The sequence below is a fragment of the Vigna umbellata genome, chromosome 8, assembly GCF_029865625.1.
Source record: "Vigna umbellata cultivar VRB3 chromosome 8, Vumbellata_1.0, whole genome shotgun sequence".
In the NCBI taxonomy this organism is placed as follows: Eukaryota; Viridiplantae; Streptophyta; class Magnoliopsida; order Fabales; family Fabaceae; genus Vigna; species Vigna umbellata.
The window spans coordinates 35,440,934-35,459,308 of NC_142172.1; the positions used below are offsets into that span (position 1 = coordinate 35,440,934).

Sequence of the window (18,375 nt, forward strand, 5' to 3'; positions counted from 1 at the left end):
TATTTAATTAAACCTTTTTTATCCTTGTACAAAACCTCTTTCATAAATAGTCACATAGGACTAAGTATATAACCACTTACTGCACCTAAGATATGTGATGATGATATTCAATTAAACCTTTTCTATTGTTGTACAAAACCTCTTTCATAAATAACCACATAGGACTAAGTACATAACCACTTACTGCACCTAAGATATGTGATGATGATATTCAATTAAACCTTTTCTATTCTTGTACAAAACCTCTTTCATAAATAACCATATAGGACTAAGTACATAACTACTTACTGCACCTAAGAAATGAATGATTGATATTCAATTAAACCTTTTCTATTATTGTACAAAACCTCTTTCATAAATAACCACATAAGACTAAGTACATAACCACTTACTGCACCTAAGAAATGAATGATTGATATTCAATTAAACCACTTCTATTCTTGTACAAAACCTTTTTCATAAATAACCACATTCGACTTAATAGATAACCACTTACTGCACCTAAGATATGTGATGATGATATTGTATTAAACCACTTTTATTGTTTTACAATACCTCTTTCAAAAATAACCACATATACAAAACTTCTTTCATAAATAACCACATTGGACTTAATAGATAACCACTTACGGCACCTAAGATATGTCATGATCATATTGAATTAAACCACTTTTATTGTTGTACAGAACCTCTTCCACACATAACCACATAGGACTTAGTAAGTAAGCACTTATTGCACCTAAGATATGTGATCATTGATATTGAATTAAACCAATTTTATTGTTGTACAGAACCTCTTTCACAAATAACCACATAGGACCTATTACATAACCACTTACTACACCTAAGAAATGTGATAATTGATATTGAATTAAACCACTTTTATTATCGTACATAACATACATCAGAAATAATCACATAGTACTTAGTAGATATTTGCTTACTGTACCTAACAAATGTTATGATTGATATTGAATTAAACCACTTTTATTGTTGTTCAAAACATCTTTCAGAAATAACCAAATAAGACTTTATACATAACCACTTACTACAACCAAGGATCATTAGGGAATAGTGGAACTCTATAACACGTGTTTTTCAAAGAACGAAATGGACTATCCAATATTTGTTTTGAAATTGTAAGGTGTGTAACACAACTTGAAACTGATATAATAAATGGACAAGTCTTAAAACAATTCAACATAATTATATCACAAAACATTTCCATCATTTCTACAAGCTTAAGATGAATAATAATGGAACATCATATAAAACTTGGAACATAACATACATTACATAACCACTTAATGCAACAACATATTCATGATTCTGACTTTAGTACTTCACTAATTATACTACATAACAAATCCATGTAAACACGGACAATATTCAAAACTGACAACAATGATAAAACTGAAATACAAAATAGCGTATTATGATAGTCCTCAATTTGTTCCACTTTTAGTTCTTTTTTGATCCACTGCCTTCAGGTTTGTCGTTGTGAACAGGTGGAGTCAATTTGCTAAGGATGTCATCAACGAAACGTGTTGGAGGCTTGTTGATAACAATTGGTATTGATAGACGTACTAAGTCATCAATTGGGCAACCAATATCACTTGCAAAAACCTGCACATAAGCGGAATATCATTCAAAGTGGTAAAAAAAGTTCAGAATACATATATCACCACAGTACAAAACACTTTTAAACTTTACCATTGTCGTGATGTGATAGGTGGAAGACAAGTATTTGTCATCTTCTAGTAACTGCAGTCTGCATATGCAAAGCAGAAAATAAAATGATTTCAGATGAAATAAATTGTTGATGCATATTATGACTATTTAATAATTAAATTTTCAACCTACTCAATTTCATCTGCGACTCATATACCAAAAAGACATCCAACTTATAGGAACCAACTCATACTTGTTTCTTAAAGTGTAACTGTCATCTAAATTACTTACCACTTTTATACTCTTTTATTCCCTTTCAACTAATTCCATAACAATATCACAGATTCAAAAAAATATAATGATTTTTTCGGTGGTTTTCAACATGGTGCCTCTTTAAATTAAATTAAGATAGCTAAAGTAACATTGCATAATACAAACAATAGTGCAAAGGAGGAATATGTCAGCTAAATCTGAAAAGTTTTCACACTTCTTTAAGGTATGCCAGATCTTGACAAAATTCTGAGATTGCCTGTATAGTGTCAAGTCGGTAATAACCACCTATAAAGTTCTCTTTATGTTGACCTGATTTTTGGGCTATGCATTGTCAATTTTCATTTTCTTTTTGTGTTATTTCAAGCATATTCTTTAACAATATATACTAAATCTAGCTAGATATGTTCTCTAGGTTTGAAATATAAAAACAAAGAGAAAGAAAATAGTTAGGAGTAATGCATAACCCAAGATTGTAAGTGCAGAATACAACTGAATCAATAATATTAACCTAAAACAAGTTAATAGCCCGAGGATCTCACCTATTGGACCATTTTCATAATGTTGAAACCGATACCCTTCATCCAAATGCAATTTGTTTCGTGCTTCTTTGTTTTATTTTACATTTGAACAAAAATAAAATAAAACAAATTACTTGAAATCAGTGAACCAAACACATACTACAAACGTAGACACATTTTTTCTTCCTAAATAAGCAAAGAAAAGATAAGGCCCAAATTTGTTATAAAACACAAGGAATAGTGTCAAGGTTTTCATGATAAATGGCATAAGAGGTCTTATGCATTTAAAACTGCTCAACCTCATCTTTATCAAACCTTGCCCCTTTTAGTCTAGGGTTTTCGAAAATGAACACAAAAGAAGAAACGAAGAAGAAGCACCGCCCACCGTCCGATCACGTGCACCTTCCGATTAAGTCACACCGCTCAAATTCTCGCGTTATGAAGAGAAAAGAAGAGAGGAAGAAGAAGCACCACCCAAACTCTCTGTCTCACGCCTTTGCCCCTTTATTCTAGGGTTTTCGTAAATGAATAAAAAAGAAAACGAAAGATAGAGAAATGATGACAAAACAAGAAAGGAATAGAAAGGGGACAAACCTCATGCTTCGCACTTTGCCGGTTCCAACTCTTCTGATCACCGATCACGTCTAGCCTGTGACAGCCATGGAGTTCTCCTTTTTTTTTCTTTCTCGCTCTCTCTCAACCATAACCCTAGACTTCCTCTTCCAAGATGAAAGGGTCGACTATGAAAGGAACGAAAAATTTCAATAAACTTTTCAGGCACCGCAAATGACAACTTTGCCCTTAATGACATTCAGAAAAATTGGGTCCCACCTGTGTCAATTCAGAATCATTTTTGTTTTCTATATTTATTAACAAAACACAAGATTTTTTCCTTTCGTCATGTGAAACATGGTAGATAAAACACCTAACTCTATTTATGAAGAACATTACTAAAATGTTTTATTATTTTTTTAAGAAAAAGAAGGTTAAATATAATAAATGAAAATTAAGTGAACGAAGGGTTAAATAAAGACAATGTATATTTGGTTTTAAAGAAAAGGAAAGAATTGATAATATTAAGGAGTTCAAATAACCATAAATAATGATTAAAAAGGGTTATAAACAAGAAATTGATATTCAATTTGTTGAATTTTTTTTATACAAGTGGTATTTTATTTCTTGTAATTAAAAACCCATTTTTTATAAAAATGTGAGATGATTGGAAAATGTGGAGTTGGTTATAAACACCTATTTTGAAACATTGAACAAAATTAATTTAATTTCTAAACATTTTTAAAGAAAAGTGGAAGAGAACATATTACACGATTATGTATGATGGAAAGATAGATAAAAAAAGGCATTTTATTTATAACTTATTGATGAATAGTCTTGAAGGAATTTTTTTTTATTCATTGAATTAACATCTCAAAATTAGTTGTGTAGATTTGAATGTAATAGAAGTATTTGGAAATGTTAATTTAAGTTATTTGAAATTTATATTCTTCTTACTAATAAAAAAGTCTTTTTTATAAGGTTAAAAAAAGTTTTCTATTATGATTCTAGAATAGAAAATTCCATTTTTTATATAGATTAAGGTCACAATCGATATAATAATCTAAGGCCATCAAACTTTACAACCCATGTTTGCTCACAAAGAAGAACAAAATCCTATAATAAAGTCAACATCCAAAAATGAATCTAACACTCACACTCATTCTCTCTTCTGCCTATCATGTTCTTAATCCAAAAACATATGAAAAATCGTCGCCCCTTCAATCTTCCATTAACATTGTCTTTCTTGTGCTATTCCATTCTTATTGGGTATGGAGAGTGCGTTTGAGATGCTATGTGGGTATTTAAGTGCAATGCTCGTGAGTTATTTTATGCATGTCCTCGATTTTGATGTTATCGGTGTTCGTGTACGCGAAGTTGTTGTTGAAGTTGGTGGGCAACCCTCTTCACCTATGGGTTTCTTCAAATCTCTCAAGTTTCTCTCTCCTCATGGTCCGCTACCACTACGTCGTGATTGCTTATGGTTAGAGGTGTTGCGACCGCCACTGTCGAAGCCGTTTCTAGCGTTGGTGCAACCTCTTTACTCTTTCCTCTTCGTAGGAATGGCTACCTTCTTCCTCACCAAAATCATAGTCCCCTCCACTGTTGTACTGAGAGTGAGGCCATTTAGCCTTGTGTCATCCTTGTCGACCGCCACGGTTGCCACAATGAAGGATGTTGTTGACGTTATATCGAATGGATTATAACTAGTATAAAATATTGTTATAAAAAGTTATTTTTGCACTAATTTCTTTATTTAATTTATATATTTATTAAAATTTCATATTTAATTATAGTTTCACACAAAGAGAATAAACCATTTACATAAAAAAAATATTAATGTTTTGGTTTATATAATGTATAACTTAAAGTTGAAAAGTAAACAAATTAGAACAATTGTCTCTATTCCATTTAAAGGTGTCAAAATGGGTTCAAACATGAGTTAATTTGGCTCACCATGAGTTTTCATTCAGCTTCCATTGAAAAGAATATAGTTGTTTTAAAGGTGCAAAATTTGTATAACTTGAAGTTAAAAAATTAGCAAAGTAGAAAATTCGTCACTCTTCCATTTAAATGTGTCAAAATGGATTCAAACTTTTGAGTCAATTCAGCTCACCATGGATTCGAGGGAGGTCCCATTGAAAAAAATATATATAATTATTTTAAATGTGGTTAAATTGAACCTAACTTATTCAAGTTGCAAATTCAATGAGTCCGGATCAAATTAGAAATAGATTAACTTTTAACCTACCACCGACAATCTTTTATAATTTTTTAATTAGCATTTTTTTTATTTACTATTTCTAATTATGTAAGTTAATAATTTGATCTTTCTAAATACTATAATATTGTTCAATTTTGTTTTTGAACAATTTAGATGATTATTTTATTTATTTACTCAATTATATAGATGGACACTTTTTGTTTTCACTTGTTATCTTTTCTTTTATAATAATGTTTGAAAAAATAGATAAATACTTTTACTATGCTGATATAAATAAACAAGTCGTGTCAATATATTTTTATTATATTATAATAAATATATAGAATAAGTTGGGAGAACAAAACATGTGAAGTGACTCAACCTTAATGGATTAAGTTACAAAAATTTTAACTCACTAAAAGTGAATCAACCTTAATAGGTTAAGTGATAGGATTTCTAACTCATCAAGAGTGAATCAAGTTGAGTTGACTTATTTTTAACTCAATATATAATGAGTCAACCATGTGAGTTGGGTTGATTGACTTTGATATCCCTCTTATCTTCTCTTATATGTGACAATATTGAATCAGCTAATGAATGAATATGATGGTGATAATATAATGATAACGAATATGTTTATAAAAAAACAAGATATTCAACTTTTAATGCAATGATAATATAAATTTTAATGTTAATGCCGATTCATAATTTTCAGAAGAGTTTGATGGTGATAAATATTGTGATGAAGATAATGATGGAAATGATTGTTAGAATAAAATTTCAATTGAATTAAGCGCTTTAATACCATAAAGCAATTAGTGGATGATAAGTTTGATCTTGTAAGACAATCATGATTTAAAATCAATACAATACAAATAATTTATATAAAATATAATAAATAACTTTTATTAAAGACTAATATGTTTAAAAGAGGGTATCTTGTTCATGTATGTGCACTATGTTTTGGTTGAATTCTTTCTCGTTTTTAGTGACTATTTGATATTTATTTTTTAAAATATAACTGTGATATGTATAAGGTGCAAGAACTCCTAATGCATTTATATAATTTATTCTAGTGTTGACAAAAAGAAAAATATAATTAATGTGCAAAAGTGATATGATACATGAAGTGACTAAGTGTGTAGGGTATCTCTCATATAATACAGTAGTTCACAGACATACACTTATTTTAAAAATATCCATCTTTTATGTTTGGTAAAGGATGAATATATAGATAGACAACCATTCTAAATTACATTATTTTCTTCATGGAATTTGATGAATGTAACACTATTTATAATAGAAAATAGTCATTATTGAAACTGCACAAATTTGGCGTATTCGGCTAGGGATGAGCTATAACACCGCAAACTAACATAAAAATCACAATCACATATAAATGGAAAAGAGATCAATTTGCATGGCGAGTTAACACATATCTACACGTGCCGATCTATACGATTTTCACAAACCTAGGTGTCTCTCACAGCTCCAACCTTGTTTGGCTCACATAAACTATGACACTCCACATTTCATACACGCCAGCTAAGTGACCCCACCTTCTTCCAAGCCTAAAAACTCAAAGCTGCATATAATGAAGAAAGAATAGAGTTGCAAATTGCTTAAGCTTTTTCAAATCTCATTCACCAGTTGAGAAAGAAAGGATCATTGTGGAATCATGGCAACAACAAGAAGATATGAGTTTGGAACGAATGAGAGTAGCCACCCAGACTCTATCAGAGCCACCATAGCTGAATTCATCTCCACTTGCATCTTTGTCTTTGTTGGAGAAGGCTCAGTCCTTGCTTTGAGTCTGTACCACATATATGCGCACACTCTCAAAACTTATATTATAACCTCTCTTATTACATGCATGCTATTGTATTTTACATGATTATGAATGTGTGTGTGTGTGTATATATATATATATATATATATTATGTGGTGTGATGAGTGTTTGATTGAGTTGTGTGATTGTAGATCAAATTTACAAAGAACCTGGGTCATCAGCATCTGAGCTAGTGGTAATTGCAGTGGCTCATGCCTTTGCTCTATTTGCTGCTATTGCTGCAAGTGCACATGTTTCTGGTGGACACGTGAACCCTGCTGTCACTTTTGGTGCTCTTCTTGGTGGAAGGATCTCCGTTCTTAAAGCTATTTACTACTGGATTGCTCAAATCCTTGGTTCTATTGTTGCTGCTCTCTTGTTGAGACTTGTCACTAACAACATGGTATGTGACATCAAATTCACCTTTTCCTCTCTGATATTGCTGTTTGTTGCATTCAAAAACTCGTTACTGTCATACTTATTTTTAATGTAATCTTTATTTCAAAGACAATGGTCTACATGATCAACTTGGTAATCTTTATGCAGAACCAATTTAATAAGTAAATTTTCTCTTTAACCCAAACAAGGTCATCTCTTGTGTACAATTTTTATAAAAACTAAGATATGAGAAACCATATAGTAGTGACTAAACTGTGGTTGGGTGTTGCAGAGACCAGAGGGATTCAGTTTATCAGTTGGGGTTGGAGCGGTTCATGGTCTTATACTTGAAATTGCCCTCACATTTGGTCTGATGTACACTGTGTATGCCACTGCTATGGATCCTAAAAGGGGTACAGTTAGCACAATTGCACCCTTAGCCATTGGACTGGTGGTAGGAGCAAACATCCTGGCTGGTGGACCTTTTGATGGAGCATGCATGAACCCTGCTCGGGCTTTTGGGCCTGCATTGGTGGGCTGGAGGTGGCAGAACCACTGGATCTTCTGGGTGGGCCCATTACTTGGGGCAGCCCTAGCAGCAGTCCTGTATGAATTCGTTGTTATCCCAATTGAGCCTCCTCCTCATCAACCTTTGCCTGCTGAAGAGTACTAGTTCATTTGGGTATTATGAAATCGGTTTAATTAACCTAAGCTCATGCCTCTGTTTTTTATCACTGTTTTTCTGCATTTTTCTTTGATGCTGGTTTGGTTTGGACTTTGGAGTATCAACACTAAACTTGTTTAGTGTGTAGATGTTTTACTCCATCAGTATGCTGAATAAAGTGAGATCCCTAATCACTTACAACTCTACATGCTTCAAAATAAAGACAATTCAAAGATATCATCTGAGTCTTTTGTCTATGAAAACAAATTTGTGGCACCTTAGTTTCAATATTTTTCCTTTGTTCTTTCTTCAGTACTAATGTCTGTGCATCTCTCTCAGTTAACTACTTTTGCAATCACACTCTCTCCCCTAGTTTACTTACTTCACCATGGATGCTAGAACTCACTTTTTGAATTTAATAAATAAATAAATAAACCCAAAAAATTATGTTGCGATTTTGTTTTTTATAATGCACTTATACATAGTTTGTAATATATTTCGATTTATAATGTACTTACTATTATTTTTTGGATTTTACTAACGTCCTTATTATTTTAATTTATCTTTCTATTTTTAAATTAATATTTAGTAATTAAAGAAATCAATGATAAAAATTGTATTATAACATAATTTTTTTATCATAAATCTCAAACATAACATATAGGCTAAAAAGCATTCATTTACTATACATGTTAGTTATAATATAATCTGTGAATTTTAATTATAGTGTAATCCATATATTTAAAATTATTTATTCAGTGCAAGAGATTTATGGGAGCTAAGTTACTTAGCCTAGTAGTGACAAAGAACAACACCCGTAATAATCAAGGCAAAGTAGAGGGAAGTAGGATATTCATTTCATGGATTAAACTACAAAGAGTAATTTTTTATTTATACATTTAACATCTCTTAGTACTGACTTCCCATAGTACTATCATGTCATTCATTACATTTATCATTTTATTTCTCTTTTCTTTTCATTTTTTCTCATTTATATGGGTTATATGCTTATTTAATATTTTCCTAATTCAAGTTGGAGGCAGTTGACCAATAACAATGGTAATATTAGGAGTAGTATACAAACTGATATGACCTTCCTCATATATAGGGGTAAGCATGAATCTATAAAACTCATTAGATTAATCTTCCAATGTTCCCTGTAGCTATGACAAAGTTACAATTACAAGAATCAACAATTTTTACTTCACTGGGATAATATGTTGTATGTACCTAATTCCATTTCAATTTTGATGGTATAAGCAACTTGAAATATAAAACTCATTCAATGAAACAATATCCGACACCCCACACTCAACTGCCACACGGATAAACTTGTCTTTCATATGAACAACAGATCATTAACACCAGATATACATTCTGATTATTTACCTGATTAATAGTTCTTATTCTTATGGTCCTCGCATCTTTTCAACAATGTGTCTGCTCTTTTCCTCAATGTGACGCCTTTTCTCTTCCAATTTCTCACTCATCTTCTTTCCCAAATCAAGCATCCTTTCCCTTCTCCCCATTTTTTTTGGCAATCCATCTTCCCTCTCAATAGAATGATTTCGTCTCTCCATCACCGCAGTTTTATGTTCTGACTGAAACTCAGAATTATTCTCCATATTCTGTTCATTAGTCTCCATATTCTGTTCATTAGTCTCAAATGGTTTGTCATCTTGTAACGATGATGTCTTAAATTCTTTCAAATCTATGGTCTTTTGAGGTTTGTCATTCTCTGATGATGGTGCATCAGGCTCTTCGAAACTCCTGTTGCTTTCTGATGTCACTGAATCAGAGGAATTTAATGACAGTTCTAGAGAATCTGATGATTTCCTAGTTGCTTCTTGACTAGATTCAGCACTAGTTGAATTTTGTTGTTTGTGCTCTGAATCATTACTTGAGATGCTAGCACCACTAGTTTTCACTCCACCAGAAGGTTGATTATTGGTATAAGTTGAAGTGGAAGTTTCATTTCTAAATTCTTGGTTAACCCATATGTATGGAGCAACAGTTCGAGGAACCCAATCATCCTTTTCTGCTAGCATCCATGGGATGCATACACTTTCACAGTTTGGGAGCACCAAAGTTTCCCGAATTCCAGTCTGCAGGAGCAAAACTAAATTCAGCTTGCAAGCAAAAACTGCTCTTATTTTTTCTATAGAGACAAAAGTTTAAACACATTGTGCTGCTGTTACACTTTCTAAAGAGTTATGAAGTTAAACACATTTCTCCGTTACGAGTGTGCCCATGATAAGGATGTCAATAGTTCTGTCAATATTATGAGAGAAGAAAGGATATAACAGAGGAAAAACACTCCGCACACCTCTAAACCAAACTCCAAAAAAAAAGGAAACAACGTATCTTTAGAAAAACAAAAACAATTGTTGGGTAGTAGAGAGTAAAAAGTGGGCATTAGTTTTGTTTTGTTATCATTTGATAAATTGAGCACTAATTCAGTTGTATAAAGGGAAATCCTTTATGATGGGAAAACGTTGGAAGGAAAATCTTCTCCTTGGGTTCTATGCAAATCAATAGACACTATTAAAGAATTCTTTCTCATTTTTTTTGTCCTTCAATGAGTTTCCAAACAAAAAACTATTAGAGGATTTCATGAACGGGGTGACAAGATGTAGCAGAGAAGAAAGAAAGCACTCTGTACTCCCCTAACCAAACTCTGATGTAAATATCACTTCTAAAATTTTGAAAGCACACATTATACTTGGTCATCACTAATTGTGGAGAAGGAGTACGACCTTTGGTGGGATCCACCTCCCCGCCCCAACCTAAAAGTTAATTACATCACGTGAAAACATTAGAAATGACTGCATTGAGAACAAAAATATAGAATCTCACTTCTTGGTTTGGTCATGTAAGAAGAATAATAGAGGCTGTGATAAGAAGAATCAATCATAGAGATAACCTGATAAAAGGAGGTAGATAAAGACCAAGAAAAGTCTACGAAAACCTATTAAAAATAAGTAAAGAGTTCCGTCTAAACGGTGTCATTTGATGTACTTACCCTGTGGTAAAAAGGATTTTGTCGTTGTTAGTAGAAGATGTTAATATAGCCAGAATTATACGGCTACTCACTCCAAAGAAAGGTAGACACAATGAGAGAGCATTTAGGCACTTAAAAAGAAGTCAGTCCCAAAACTATGGCTACTCTCTTAAAAAGAGAGCAGTTATGAATTGACAGACGGAAGAAAAGAGAATTTAACGATATTTGCATATATAGTTAATGATATTGATGATAAAATATTCCTAAATAGTTAAAAAATTTACATGCAGATGAATAAAATACATCAAATTTGAAAACATCAATAAAAATTGTAGGGGAATATACTTCTTTCAGTAATTTATAAATCATAATGAAAGAGAGTAAGTCTTACCTTTAGCCTGTTGACCAGGAATAAAGCAATGTGAGCACTTGTTATCTTACGATCTCCAACAGATGACTCCATGTTGAAATCAATGTCTGGCATTGATGTGAAAGCATACCACAATTGATCAGAGGGAGGTGGCTTTATATGCAAGCGCAATGTTCCTCTAAGGGAAGTCACTCTTATTGCCAAGGTGAGAGGAACCTTTGACAAGAAATAATCAGTTACTTTGAGAACAAAACAACTTTTTTGTTTATGAACTGGTGACTAGACTACGTAGAAAGTGAAACAGGAAACAAATGCGCATTATCATATTTGAATCTAGCTGTGTGAAAATTATTAAGATATTATCATTATCATTATGGTTATTTATTTTATTAAGTGATATATTTTTAATTTATTTATAAATATAATTATGAGATGGACATATGAACATTATTTTATTATTAATTAAAAATATATTCTTAACCTATTTATGATATTATTTAATGAACATAATTATGAACATTATTTTATGAATATAATTATATGGACATCATTTGATGAATATTTGTAGGAGTGACATTTTTTCCTTTATATAGTGTATATGTCTATATATTGATAGCCTATGAATAAAAGAGATGATGAGTTTTCTTGCTCTAAAATTTATCAAATCCGATAATACTCATCAAACATAACATTAGTTTATACACTCCACACGAAAACAGTAAAAGAATCCTGAACTTTTCCAGTGGCTTAGCAAATTATCAAATATCCAAAAAAGAGTTAAAACACTACTCCTGCAAACAGAAAAACTGAAAACAAAGACAACATTCAGAATAAGAGTTAAGAACATTGATCAATGCATATCAATTACATTAATCCAAAAGAAATTGAAAGAGACAAATCAAACAAAACTCGTTAAAAGCAAAACTTAAATTTACTCAACCAAATGTCCTTTTTGCATAAGATTGGTGTTTGCTGTTAGCTCTTAGTATGTAGTGCCCATTTGTCCCCTGAATCATACGAATGCCTTATGGGTTGCCATGCTTTTGAAATATGAAAGACAACTTAAGAGGGTGTTTACTTTGAGCATTTTTTATTTCATTTTTAAAGAAAACAAAATGTGAAGCCGAAAATATATTTGATTTAAAACCTTTTCATAGAAAATAATTTTAGAAAAGACCAAAATTTGTACAAAAAAAAAAATTGTTTTGACTTTTTATTTTCCTTGTCTGTTTCATTATTAAAAAAAAACAGTAGAACCCTTCATCACTGCTACTAGACACCCACCAAATCATCACTCCCTCCAAACCAGCTAGCTAGTGATTTTCGTTTGATGACTTTGGAGCTGTTAGCGATGTCATCTATGAAATTGGCGCCGTCCAAGTGGCCATAAACTCCAACTCAAGGGGTGGTGCTAGATGTAAAGGTTAGCGTAAGGGAGTATTGGTGGATGAACAAACATCATTTTTCGTAAGCCACAAGATATTGAAAATGAAAACAAGAAGTAACACTAGACAAATTTGCAAAATCTTAGCAAATTGAAAATGAAAATAGAAAACGTTTTCAAACACCAAACCCCCTAGAGGGTCTACTTTTGTTTTCATTGCAAGTGCTTCTTAATTACAAAAGCATCACCTTGTTTTGAATTTTATTCACAAGTATTTGTAAAGGAAATACTGAAAAATATTATTTTTAGTTTTCTCTATTTCTTGTACGAATCTTAAGAAATCAGAACTATGTTTGAAAACAAGCAGTCAATTTTATATTTAAAAAGTGCAAAATGAAATTAAAAGAAACGTAAACAGGCCCTTAGTAGAAAGGTACAGTGGTTTCAGTTGTAACAAAGCCTTTGAAATTCTAGAACAGGAAACAACAACAATTAATCACATTCTTACTTTATTATAGAAGTTTAATTGTACATTTTATCAGTTATGTTTTTCCAAACACATTTTACCATTATGTTTTCAATTTCCGTGCATTTTACCAATTTATTAAATCTATAACAATATATTGATGTGTCCCTAAATCAACGTCATTTTATCATCAATTTTCGCAAAATAGTGTCAATTTGTTACCAACAAGATAGAAAATATATAGAAGTTGAAAAACCTGACGATAAAATATACAAAATTTTAAGCGTTAAAATATACAAAAACTAAAAAGTTGATGGTAAATTGCACAAAAACAACTTGGATGGAAAGACTCGCAAACTAACAATAGTTGAATGATGAAATGTACAATTAAACTATTATAGAAATGTTCATTAACCCTTCAGGTTGATTTTTCACAAGATTATACGTTTATGGGAAGAAAAAAATCATATAAAGGAGGGTATGGTCTTCAATAAATTAGAACCACACTAGAAGATTGCTCACCAAAATATATAATAGCAAGAAATGTAACTTGGTTTAATCTTATTAGATGATGTGCATAAATCTAATTATATTGGCTTGAAAAGTGAAAACTGTCAGAGCTTTATAAGCATTATTTAGGGCATGCCTCTATTCGATATAGGACTAAGTGACAACAATTGAAGTTGCAACTAAGGTCAGGCTTAACATGGCTCTTCAATTACAAGCCATTCATACTACTTAACCGAGGAGACGGGAAAGAGGAATGTCATTTCATGCATCCACACAACATTATCAAAATAATAAAATTTCAATTATGAAGATAGTGGAAGAAGAAATTGATGGAATAGAGGAAGGAATAATAAACAGAGGATACCTGGGAAACCTGTTTGGCAACGGAATTTAATAGAGATTTCCATCTTGATCCATGATTTAACGAAGGAATAGTGCTCTTAAAGGTCTTGGAAACATCTGCTTAGATAAAAACAAGATACACATCACAATATCAATCTAAATACTTTATAAAATACTACATAGAGATGACAATATTCTCTCCTTCACATTTTGGATGTTTACTATTTATCATCAAGAAGACAAGCAAAAGTGAAAAAATCGCAAGGTAGATCCTTACGTAAAGGGAGGGGGGAGTCCTTATGAAAAACATACAATTTCTTTGCATTATTTTAATTTGAAAATATTTAAACTCATCAAAAGCACCTCAGGTGGTGTGGGATGAGATTTGGAAACCCCAGCCCATAATCTCAATAAAGTGTACTTAGTTTATAATCTGTGGAAATTACAGCAAATGAGTAAATCATGGATGTGCCAACAACCTTAGAAAGCCGTGTGGCCCTAAGTGGCAAATACATTGGACATCCTCTGAGGCAACCAATTAACTTCAAGATAGATTTCAGGAAATAAGAAAATGAGGATAAATGATTACGTTTGATATGACTCAAAAGACAGAGACAAAGTTCATATATAATTGGATTTTACAAGACTCGTGTACTAACCAGGGTTCCAATCACCTTCTTCTTTGTGCTCTTGTAAATCATTCGTTCTTTCTGCAAAATTCAATTGCTCTTCAAAATATTCAAAATCTTCAATAAGATCTGAAGGGACAGCTCCAGCATTGTTTGGCTGTGGATTTGAGTGTTCTGTTCCTGCATCGAGCTCTAGTTCACGAGGCTCAAGCCTTGTTTCAATCTCTAATAGTGCACCTCCAGAATATTCAATGTCAACTTCTACGGCCCATACTTCACTCATTTCCATAGGAAGAACCCGCATTCCTACAATGCAAGGTGGAACATTCCCAGTATTGATATTGGTACAGATGACTTCACCAATATAACCCGGAGTTCTCATATTGGACAATGTTTTCTGAAAAAATGGAGAAAAAGAGACTTGTTTATCTCAGAAGTTTTCTGTGGCAGAGTTCTCAGCATACACACAGAAGTAATCAATATTTATCTCATACTAAAACAACTATAAAGGAATGAAGTCCCGATCATAAATATGGAGCAGAGGGGTAAATCATGTTTATAAAAATAAGCACCCCTCAAATAAAAAAAATGTTGAAATCAACTAATTACTTTCTTTCACTACTTATGTTAAGAAAAACAACTCTGATAATGGGATAGCTTCCTTTCGAACTGCTTGATAGTTTCATATTTTTTTTATAAACTCGGTATTAGTACGGTTTATTCATGACTAAAAGGATGAGCACACATAATGTGCGTATTCCCTTTCAACATGATTTAATCATTATCCAAAGTGGTATCATCAAGATTCGAACCTTAAACAACTTGGTAAAGAGACCCAAGTGGCTACCACTTGTGATGACCAATGCTGATTGAGAACCTGATATTAAATCAACCATATCAGTTAAAGAGTCAAAATTACTGTGTAAGTGACTTAGAAAGTACAGGATCTTATATTTTCATTAACTTAGGTAAACTTGTGGTTTATGAACTACGAGTAATGGGAAGGATTTCATTCAACAAGATAAAACTATCATGTTTCCAACACAAATAAGCCAATATGATCAATTAAAGAAATTAAAATTAATAGAGATTATGTTGCTAGAAATTGATACCTAGTCAAATGATACTTTTTTCGCATATAACAAACTCACTCCAAACATGTAAAATGTCAAATGGGAAAAGGTTAAACCTGAATCCTTGCTTGCATGGATCTCTTCAACTGCTCATTTCCTTTGGCATCGAAAAAGAGCCGAGAAATCAACAAATTCCAACATAATGTTCCTTCATCAATGCTAAACTTCTCATTGTCTACTATGGAATTGTTTAGAAGCTTTGATGTTGAAGCAGACTTCAACAAACTAGTAGCCAAAATCGCATCTTGGCAAGCCCGAAGCTTCTCAGTGGTCTTTTTCCCTTCACTACCCGATTGTGAAGATCGAGTTGATATATTTTCCAAACCAACTCGGGATGTTCTTTTAGAAACCTTTCTCCAAAATTGCCGAACCTTTGAGGAAGAACCATCAGGCTTACCAGCACTTTCTATCACTTCAACACTTGATCCAACCGATGGTTTCATAAAAGAATGGTAAACAGAGTTCAAGGAAGTCAGATAACTATGAAACTCATCATCCAACTGGGTAAACCATTTGATTTTTTCTTTTTTATCACATGAAGCTAGATTGAGGGCCTTACACCATGCTTCTTTCTCCCATGAAGTGTCAAGATATATATAAATAGTTTTGTTTCCCTTGTATATGACAGAGGTTTTGTTTTCCACTTTGATAGGGAACTTCTTTGCCCTGCAAGATTCATCACCAAATAAATAAGAAATTTAAACATCTAGCTTCCTCAATATATCCATAATAGCTCAACATTGAAAGAAATTTTGCATTAGCTCCTAGCTAGGAAGTAAGTGAAGTTTAGAAATATGTTCACTGTAGCAATTCTTGCCACCCTTTAAAAAACTTTGACACCGGTGATTTTCACATTCCTACAATTAAGGCTCATTCATACATCCATGTGCAGCTAAGTGAAAAAGTGCTGGTAATAGAAGAAGTGGAAGCAAAAGGTAAGTGGTGAGAGACAAAAAATAATGGACAAGATGCACACTAAATTCACCTAACAACAAAGAGCATCTTAGAAAAAGTATGACGCCGGTAGCACTTGCCACAGTGCATAATGGAAATAAGATGCTCCCCGCCATTTTTTTGGGAAATCATGGAACGGCCTTGATAATGCATAACCATTAAAAGTCAAAAGCCAGTCACTGGTTACGGTAATGATCACTGTCAATCCATAGCAAATAATAACCCCAATATAAGAGCCCTTCACACCACATTACCATTTTCTTGAAGAAAGTATTGATGCGGACACGGCTTGAACTGCACAGCCCTTGAGTTCAATCGTTGTGTGCAAACCATCAGAGTCTCTAAGAATAAGTGATTGACCCTTGATTTGTCCATACATCTTAACAGGGGAAACCTCCAAGAGATCATTTTTCCTTTTTTGCTCCCTGGACTGTTTTGTAATTTTCCCAGATTCCAGAACCCAAACCACACCCTGAAAAAAGCTAAAAAATTTAATGTAACAGACATAAACAAATACATAGTTTCCCAGAAACCAATCCTCATCCATACATATAAACATAGTTCTCCAAGCCAAAGCTCATAAATGTGAAACTCCGAAACATTAGAATAACACAAAAACCATACAGATACCCTGCAAATTTCCCACACTTGATACCAAACTTCCTTTTCCAAATATTTCAACCATTTTAAGTGAGATGATTGCAAAAATTAATTGCGTAATAATCAGTAAATAGACCAGAAAGTCACCAAAATCATTTATTTCACTAAGCCGTGTTACTATTGTAACTAAAGCCTTTTCATCATAGATCATTGTAAACATGACACTCTCCCCATGAAATAAGCTAACCTTAAAGGCATTACCAATTCCATTCTGGATTTCACGGTAATAATAAAACCAAGTGAACGATCGTACTCATTATACTCAGTTTGGGCATTTTCAACCCGAAGCGATAATCAATCAGTACCAACCTGCTTTCTAAACGCAAAATCCAGAGACTGTTGGGGATCAAGCAGCGCAGTAGTTAGGGTCTTGGAAGAGAAGTAGGCTTCGTCGCTGTTGCTCTTATGCTGCAACCTTTTCATGATCCATAACAACCCCAGAGCTTCTGCAGCAACAACGGCCAACACCCCGAGACCAAACCCCACAAGAACCAAACCCAAAACCGTAGCCATTTCAGACCAGCGAAGAGCAAAGAGAAAATGGGAACTTGTACGTAGTCGAGTCTCTTGCAAGCGCGTTGATGTGACAGAAGCACGTTCCTTATTCACCAGTTATTTTCAAATCTAAGTTACTTCACCTTTTTCAAAAATAAATAATCCATTACCAGAAGAAGACACGCTCCTCGTAAAAGTAGAGAAATATCAGCAATTTTAGATTAGATTTACAGTCAAATTTACATATTATTTATTATATTAAAAAATCTGAAAATCTAATTTAGGTTACCATAAACAGAAATGTGTCCATTTTTTTATAATACTTTGACTTGATGGATACAGTT

General features: G+C 32.7%; 2 protein-coding genes and 1 long non-coding RNA gene across 5 annotated transcripts; 1 reads left to right on the forward strand and 2 right to left on the reverse strand.

Moving 5' to 3' along the window:
• Positions 1-1,247: 1,247 nt before the first annotated feature.
• Positions 1,248-3,215, reverse strand: LOC148194574 (uncharacterized). Its single transcript, XR_015781723.1, has 3 exons — positions 3,057-3,215; positions 1,714-1,771; positions 1,248-1,626 (listed from the first exon to the last, which is right to left on the reverse strand). It is a non-coding gene; the product is annotated as an uncharacterized LOC148194574 (long non-coding RNA).
• Positions 3,216-6,771: 3,556 nt separating this feature from the next.
• LOC124823706 (putative aquaporin TIP-type alpha) lies at positions 6,772-8,399 on the forward strand. The gene is made up of 3 exons (XM_047295983.2): positions 6,772-7,028; positions 7,198-7,448; positions 7,716-8,399. The coding sequence occupies exons 1-3, from the start codon at positions 6,896-6,898 to the stop codon at positions 8,094-8,096; spliced, it is 765 nt and encodes a 254-aa protein (XP_047151939.1). The 5' UTR covers positions 6,772-6,895; the 3' UTR covers positions 8,097-8,399.
• Positions 7,351-18,169, reverse strand: LOC124823707 (uncharacterized). Of its 3 annotated transcripts, XM_088097530.1 has the most exons (8): positions 17,846-18,169; positions 17,131-17,348; positions 15,979-16,588; positions 14,820-15,186; positions 14,183-14,277; positions 11,480-11,674; positions 9,477-10,192; positions 7,351-7,487 (listed from the first exon to the last, which is right to left on the reverse strand). In XM_088097530.1, exons 1-7 carry the CDS (start codon positions 18,047-18,049, stop codon positions 9,497-9,499), a joined length of 2,385 nt encoding a protein of 794 aa, XP_087953656.1. In that variant the 5' UTR covers positions 18,050-18,169; the 3' UTR covers positions 7,351-7,487; positions 9,477-9,496. The 3 variants fall into 3 exon arrangements, with proteins under 3 accessions (XP_087953656.1, XP_047151941.1, XP_047151940.1); XM_047295985.2 differs by lacking the exon at positions 7,351-7,487 and having other exon boundaries at positions 9,191-10,192; positions 14,835-15,186; XM_047295984.2 differs by lacking the exon at positions 7,351-7,487 and having other exon boundaries at positions 9,191-10,192; positions 17,846-18,168.
• Positions 18,170-18,375: the final 206 nt, after the last annotated feature.